The 8,036-nt window shown below is 38.6% G+C and overlaps 1 protein-coding gene across 1 annotated transcript; it reads right to left on the bottom strand.

Moving 5' to 3' along the window:
* Positions 1–536: 536 nt before the first annotated feature.
* LOC135532742 (integumentary mucin C.1-like) lies at positions 537–8,032 on the bottom strand (the record flags this gene model as incomplete). Its single annotated transcript, XM_064960189.1, has 7 exons — positions 537–1,648; positions 1,773–1,906; positions 1,996–2,054; positions 4,106–4,455; positions 7,077–7,231; positions 7,391–7,455; positions 7,628–8,032. Coding segments are annotated over 7 exons (1,272 nt in total), but the record flags the coding sequence as incomplete, so codon positions are not given.
* Positions 8,033–8,036: the final 4 nt, after the last annotated feature.

Below are 8,036 nucleotides of genomic sequence, written 5' to 3'. Positions count from 1 at the left end.
TATTTTCAATTAAAGAAACTTATTTTGTGGAGTGATTGATACAACTAAAGGACAGAGTGAAACTTAAAAAGAGACAATTTCATGCCATTAATTAAGGAGCTTGATGGAGGTTTGCAAAATATATATATATTGCGTTTTTGGTTTTGAATAAGAGAGATCTATATCTTTAGTGTTCAGAAGCTATATAGTGCTCATGCAGTGTGTGAGCGGTGTATGATGCTATGTGCTTCTCATTTCTTCCTTTGCATTTTCCCATCTTGGATATATGGATCTATCTACACACTTTCCCCTGCTGTCGTTGATATCCCCATATAGTTTTGTACTCCATATGTTGCATTGGGTATTGTATAATTTGAATGACCATAATGCAATAACACCTCACACATTTTTTAAACTAACTTGAGGTATTATTCGTATTGATGGTATCGCTCAGAATATGAACTGGTATTTTTCAATGTTGAGTGCGAGTCACCATTTTCTACTGCGTGTATAAATTGGAACACTACTTTCTCAAAGAAAAAAAAGAAAATGTAATGTTTCATTCAAAACGTTTATTTAATGACAGATAGAAAGATAAATAGATAGATGGACAGGAATACTGAACAGACGTATAAATGCAACATGTAAAGTGTTCATATGCCACAACTATTATGGGGGGTGGATTATCTTGGCAAAGGATACATTCTCACTAACAGAGATGAAAACAAATTTGTGCACAACATTTGAGAAAAATAAGCTTTTTATGCTTAAGGCATTTTACTCACATGGTAACTCATACTGTAAATGTTTTATGAATAAATTATTCGACCCAAAATAGAATTATATTAAAACAGTAATGAAGAAAATGTACTTCCACGTGTTTTACATATTGGATTGAATATTAACAAGATAAGAAGTTACAATGTTTTTAAAACAATGCAGTGCTCAGCATTACTTCATCGGCCCCTTTGACACACTTTAGTGATTTGCCCAAAATAACTAAAAGTAAATATCATAAAGGTATTTGGTATGTGGTCTTGGTGAATTAAAAAACAGATATAAAGTAGTTACAATCAGTTAATAACTAAAAATGCAACTATGATCAAATAGCACAATAAAAAAAGGTATACAATAGGATTTGGATGTCACAAGTTGTAGGAAAGGTTTTCTAATCTTTCAGTTATTTTCCATATAAATCTAACATATAAAACATGTGGAAGATGCAAATAAATAAGTAATGTCTATATGGTTAAGTATAAATACAGTCACTTGAAAGAAAAGGTATATGCATTTAATATTCATAAGCAGAAAAAAAACTATATGATTTCTTAAGGAATGTCACAAATATCATACTTGACATCAAAAGGTACACTTAGGTGTGTTTTTGTTTGTATGTACTTGGGGGAATGTACATGAAATACATATATATTTTGCCAATTAACACAGGCACAATCCATTGTGCATTCTTCTGCCAAAGCAGGTCCTTAATCTTAAGGCTGTCTCTATGAGAGCTGGAAAACCGTTCATTGGTGGAAAAAATGCCATAGGAGCTATGACACAGGCTATTAGTTAGCCAGCAACTGTACCATTAGCAGTGCCAAAGTGAGAGGCAAGAAAGCCAGACAGAAGGCAGTGGGTCGGGGAGCACTTCCTGAATTGACTGATGACTCTGAAAAAGTAGGAAAAATAAAGATTCAGTGAATGATGAAAGTAGATTGTCTTTTCATGTTTCTGTTCAAATGTTGACTTTGCTCTTACAGATGTGTAGTTGTATTGTGACAATTAATACATACCAACATTGACGCTGCCCGGAAGGATGTTCAGGGAGGTGGAACTGATGGTGAAAGTTGTCTGTGCGCTGCATGCGCTGGGAACCGAAGATTTGTTACTGAACACGAGGGTCATGTTGGTAACTACAGATCCACTCCTAGGAAAGAAAATGGACAACCAACAGAAATCATTATCATCACTGTAATAATCAAAGTATTCAAGTCGGTAATGAGAATTCATACTTACTTGAATGAGTTGACAATGGAACGAAGGAAGCTTGGGGTTCTAGCAAAAATCTTGTTCACCTGCATTGAAATATTAAAATATGATTACCAAAGCTTAACAGAGTCAAAGAGTCAAAACACCAAGCGCTACAAGAAGGTGCCCCAGACTCTTCTGCTAATTGGGATACTTTAGCAGTTTTTTTCTGAGAGGGAAATGGTGTAAATCAAGAGGACTTCATGTGTTCTGAAAAATGAGATGTTGAGGATTATAATAAATAATGCTTTGATGTCATAGAACAAAGCCCAGACTGCTCAAGATTGACCTTGAAATTGGATGCCTGTCCAGGAAATCAGGAAATCCCATAACAACAGATACAAAGGTTGCATGTTCAATACCAGTTGTAGACACTAGTTTATTATGTTTTTGTTTCAACTCTATCCCAAACATTAACTGTTAACTTAACCTTTCGGAATGAATGCCTAAACATACTGTTTTCACCCGATCCAAAACCTTAACCATTAACAGAAAATGTGTCATGCTATACATAAATGCTGACATGCAAAACAACGTCAAATTTCAAAGTTGCTCCAAACTTCAAATTTCAAAGTTAGGAATGCGCCACTCAAAAACGGACTTTTAGTATTTGTTTCATTAGTCAATTGTTGATATAATCCTCAAAATGTTTGCATGTCAGCAATCACATTTTGAAGATATAAACCTCTTGAAACTAGTGGGCGCTATTTTCATTTTTGGAAAAATAACGTTCCCAAAGTAAACAGGCTATTTTTCAGGACCAGATAATAGAATATGCATATAATTGACAACTTAGGATAGAAAACACTCTAAAGTTTCCAAAACTGTTAAAATATTGTCTGTGAGTTTAACAGAACTGATATTGCAGGAGAAAGCCTGAGAAATTTAGAAACCTCTGCGTTCCTATGCATCCCTATTGAGCAGTGAAAGGGATATCAACCAGATTCCTTTTGCTATGGCTTCCCTAATGTGTCTAGTGTCACAACACATAGTTTCAGGCTTTAATTTTGAAAAATGAGCGTGAGCGACAACATTGCGTCAGTGGTCAGCTGGTGGCTCTCAGAGTGATATGTTTCTCTCGCTCCTACTAAGAAGCCAACTGACCCAGTTGATAATTTATCAAATAGATATTTGAAAAACACCTTGAGGATTGATTATAAAAAACGTTTACCATGTTTCTGTCGATATTATGGATCTAATTTGGAATATTTTTCGGCGTTGTCGTGACCGCAATTTCCGATCGATTTCTCAGCCAAACGTGAAGATCAAACAGAGCTATTTGGCTACAAAAATAATTTTTATGGAAAAAAGGAACATTTGCTATCCAACTGGGAGTCTCCTGAGTGAAAACATGCGAAGCTCATCAAAGGTAAACGATTTAATTTGATTGCTTTTCTGATTTTCGTGGCCAAGCTGCCTGCTGCTAGCTAGGCATAATGCGATGCTAGGCGATCGATAAACTTACACAAATGCTTGACTTGCTTTGGCTGTAAAGCATAATTTCAAAATCTGAGATGACAGGGTGATTAACAAAAGGCTATGCTGTGTTTCAATATATTTAACTTGTGATTTCATGAATATGAATATTTTCTAGTAATATTTTTTGTCCATTGCGTTATGTTAATTAGTGTCAGTTGATGACAATTCTCCCGGATCCGGGAGCGGTAGTTCCAAGAGTTAACATTCAAAATACAGAAACACAGAAGGTATGATCCATTTTGCATCATAAGATGCTGTGTTTGCTTCATACGATGCAAAATTCATCACACTGGCTGTATTTCTGCATTTAAAAGTTGTTTAAAATCTTAATGACTTGATTACTGACATGCAAAACTGTAAATATTCCCCATGTTGTGCACATTGTACTCTCTGTTGCCCATAACAGCTGTTAGGCATGCACAAGGGTTCATAGGCAGGCACAAGGGTTCATGTCCACTAAGAAGACCGTAAAAAAAGTCTGGACATTGTTCTCAACGGGGAGGTCCAAGAGTACGATAACATTGAACTGAATAATCTTTGGTTCTATATAACAATAAGATGCCCACTGATATCCAGTCTCTTCGGTGTGGTATTGATGAAAAGGCATTTGGATACTTACCTCTGAGACCACTTTGCCGGCCAGAGCCTTGAATGCTGAAGAAGACGGGTTGGCAAGATCCGAGGTGAATTTCTCATCGAGACTGAACCGAAGAATCAGGGTTCCTTCACTAGGAGATGGAGGGTTAGTTAGTGCGACTGCAGTGGTGGTGGCTGCTGCCGGAACAGCGGTGGTGGTGGTTGCTACCGGAACAGCGGTGGTGGTGGTTGCTGCCGGAACAGCGGTGGTGGTGGTTGCTACCGGAACAGCGGTGGTGGTGGTGACATCTGCCAGAGTGGTGGTGTTCACCGCTGCAGTTGGAGCAGCAGTTGTTGCAGCGGAGGTGGTTGCATTAGCCATTGTAGTAGCTCCTGCAAAAATGCAACATTCAACGCAATGTTTACATTTTGCAATTAATAAAAAAAATATTGGTCACATACATGTGTTTAGCAGATGTTACTGCGTGTGTAGCAAAATGTTTGTGCTTCTGGTTCCGACAGTGCAGCAATATCTAACAATTAATATCTAACAATTTCACAACATATTCCGAAAACACACAAATCTAAGTAACGAATGGATTTAAGAATATATACATATATGGGTGAGAAATATCAGAGTGGCATAGACTAAGATACAGTATAATATTATAGAATACCTTTATAAACATATGAGATGAAGTGTCTGATCAGTTGTGTTTTGGGATCTCATGAAGGACAGAATAACAACATAACTGTATATTTGAATGTATATATTTCCCAGTTGTCAGGGTCATACCCAAATTTTGGGGAACTGATATGATTAAAATTGAAACCATTTGTGGGAAGATGTAATGTGATTTTAGACTTCTAAATTAGAGAATTGTTTTTCATATGAAGTCTTAACCAAGTCAGTGGCCACGCCCACCCAAGCACAGACATTACATTACGACAAAAGGAGGGAACACCCTTTTCCCCGAGTGCATAAAACCCACTCGTGACGAAATGTACAATTAGTCAAGAAAACGCAGGGACGGGAGTCCCCACGTTGAAATGGCAACTACTCTACAGAACAAGCAGACGGACATTGTTGAACCGGACGTTGCGAATGTTTAGGAAATCTACAAAACTAAAGATGCACACATTCACAGTCTGCAGCTGTATATGTGGAATAGTCTAGGAAACTCGACCGAAGACGAGAGGAGAACATTTCACAATCAAACGACCGAATTGTACTCTGAAAGATCCATTCTGGAGAACATTTCCCTATAGAACGACCATTGGTACATCTGACGTATCCATTGTAACAGAGTTACAACTATAGAAAGACTTGATCTCTGGTGGACACAGCCAGAGAATTTCTGTCGACCGACTCTCCAGCAGACAGACCGAAGATTTCGTCAAAGAGACAACAAGACATACAGGCATGAATATATATATATATTGCAATTCTTTTCAAATGAGCGGCTGTTCATGTGAAAAGTATTATCATTTCAATGAGCCTTTTTATCAACTGTGTGTAGTGGTTCCCATTATGTCTTTCCCACTCTTTATCTGTCCCCACCCCTGTCCATTGTCTACCAAGCCGTCATATCGGTTTAGTCCACTAGGGACCCTTTATTGCATTGTGTTAGTAACCAATAAGCACCATGTCGGTGTCCGCAACATGGCTGGTTTTCCTTTTGTTTCCTCTGGTTTTCCTTTTGTAGTCCATGATTGGCTGTAGACCCTGCCACATACGTATTGAGCCGTTGAATTGTGAACCCACTTTGTCTCTATGCTGACGTTTTGCCTATTTGATTGCCATGTCGGAGGGAATGACTACTCTGTTTGTATTCTTCCATATTCCCAGTCACCTTCCATGTTTAATGCAGTGGTTCGTGTTTTCTGTTTTGCGCGAATACTGCCATCTATCCACGGTCTCTGGTTAGGGTAGGTTTTAATAGTCACAGTGGGTGCAAAATTCCTATACACTTCCTGATAAACTCAGTTATCGTTTCAGTGAATTCGTCCATATTATTCTCGGAAGCTACCCAGAATATATCCAAGTCCACATGATCAAAACAGTCTTGAAGCATGGATTCCAATTGGTCAGACCAGTGTTGAATAGTCCTCAGCACGGGTACTAACAATTTGAGTTTCTGCCAATAGGAAGGGAGCAGAGAAATGGAGTTGTGGTCAGATTTGCCGAAAGGAGAGTGGAGGAGGGACTGGTATGCAACCCGGAAGTTGGAGTAACAGTGGTCAAGTGTTTTAGCACCATGAGTACTACACTCAAATTGCTGATAGAATTTAGGCAGCATTTTTCTCAAATTTGCTTCGTTCAAATCTCCAGCTAAAATAAATGCAGCTTCAGGATATATGGTTTCCAGTTTGCATAAAGTCCAGTGAAGTTCCTTGAGGGCCATCGTGGTATCAGCTTGAGGAGGGATATACATTTGATTGTGAGGTATTCTAGGTCTGGTGAACAAAAGGACTTGTATGTTCCTGTATGTTATCACAATTACATCATTTGTTGTTAATCATCAAACATACATCCCCTCCTTCTTCCCAGTGAGATGTTCATTACTGTCGGTGCGATGAACTGATAATGCAGATTGCTGGACGAACTCCGACAGTATATCCCGAGAAAGCCATGTTTTCGTGAAACAGAGTATGTTGCAATCCCTGATGTCTCTCTGGAAAGAAACCCTTGCCCTAATCTCATCAACGTTGTTAATCAGGGACTGAACATTAGCAAATAATATACTCGGGAGAGGTCATATTGCTGGTATTGCTGGTCATAATGCTGGTAGTGCTGGTGAGTTACCGTCGCTCTGATTTCTAATAGTGCTTCCCAGCTGTAATAAATAACACGTATAGTTTCTGGGCAAACAATGTGAGAAAAATACAGAAAAAAACTAAACACTGCAAAGTCTCCTAAGAACTAGAAGCGAGGCAGCCCTATCTTTCCGAACCATCTAGTGTTTTTTAGTGTGTGAGAATAAGAAAAGAGATGTGTTGATGAATTGTCTTACGTGTGACCACAATGGAGGATGAATTGATAGGTAAGGTCAGGCCAGACGTGTTGGAAGTAATGGCAGTTTGTAAAGTTTGTGCTACCAGGCTATCGTTGGGCACTGAGCTGATGTTGTTGAATATCACTGTAGACTCCACCACAATTGACCCTGACCTGAGAATAACATGAGAAAAATGTTAAAAACTTTTACAAGCGTTACTTCAGTAACAACCCACTCCCAAGGCATACTAAATAACAATACTCATTGAAATGTTATTTTCCTCCATCATCCACACTGTTTCAAAGACATTCAGATGATAATTATGTACCCACCTGAAACTATTGACAACAGTTCGAAGGAATCTGGCTCCAAATTGAGCCTTGAACAAATTATCCAGCTGAAAAAAAATGTATACAGAATTTTAAGTTATATTATAATAACAATTCAACAATGTAAGGCTGGTATCAAGATGCCATATGATGAATTATGACGAAGATGATCATGATTATGATTTTGTCATGCGTCTTTCAAATAACTAATGACACTGTATTAAATTGAATGAAAGTTACCTGTGTAGTCACATGATTTGCCAAAGCCAGGAACTCTGGTGACCTGCTGTTGCTCAGAGAGCTATTGAAGGTCGATGTCAGACTGAACTGCAGTGACAGTTGTGGGCTGGTCAGTGGCGCCTCTGTTGCACGGGATGCCGTTGTAGTTGACACTTGGATAGTTGGTACTGGGGTAGTTGCTACCGGCTTAGTTGGTAATGGGGTAGTTAGTACTTCGGTCGAATTGGTTATCGGAGTGATTGGAGCTGGAGATGTTTTTACTACTGCAGTAGTTGGAGGAACTGTTGTGCTGACTACTGGGGTAGATGGATGAGCTGTTGCATTTACTGCTGGAGTTGTTGGAGGAGTTGTTGCATTGACTACTGGGGTAGTTGAAGGAGCTGTTGTGTTGACTATTTGGGTAGTTGAC

Source organism: Oncorhynchus masou, unplaced genomic scaffold, assembly GCF_036934945.1.
Source record: "Oncorhynchus masou masou isolate Uvic2021 unplaced genomic scaffold, UVic_Omas_1.1 unplaced_scaffold_2002, whole genome shotgun sequence".
NCBI lineage: Eukaryota > Metazoa > Chordata > Actinopteri > Salmoniformes > Salmonidae > Oncorhynchus > Oncorhynchus masou.
Note: the sequence above shows the minus strand (reverse complement) of the source record. Positions and strands in the feature narration are given on the sequence as shown.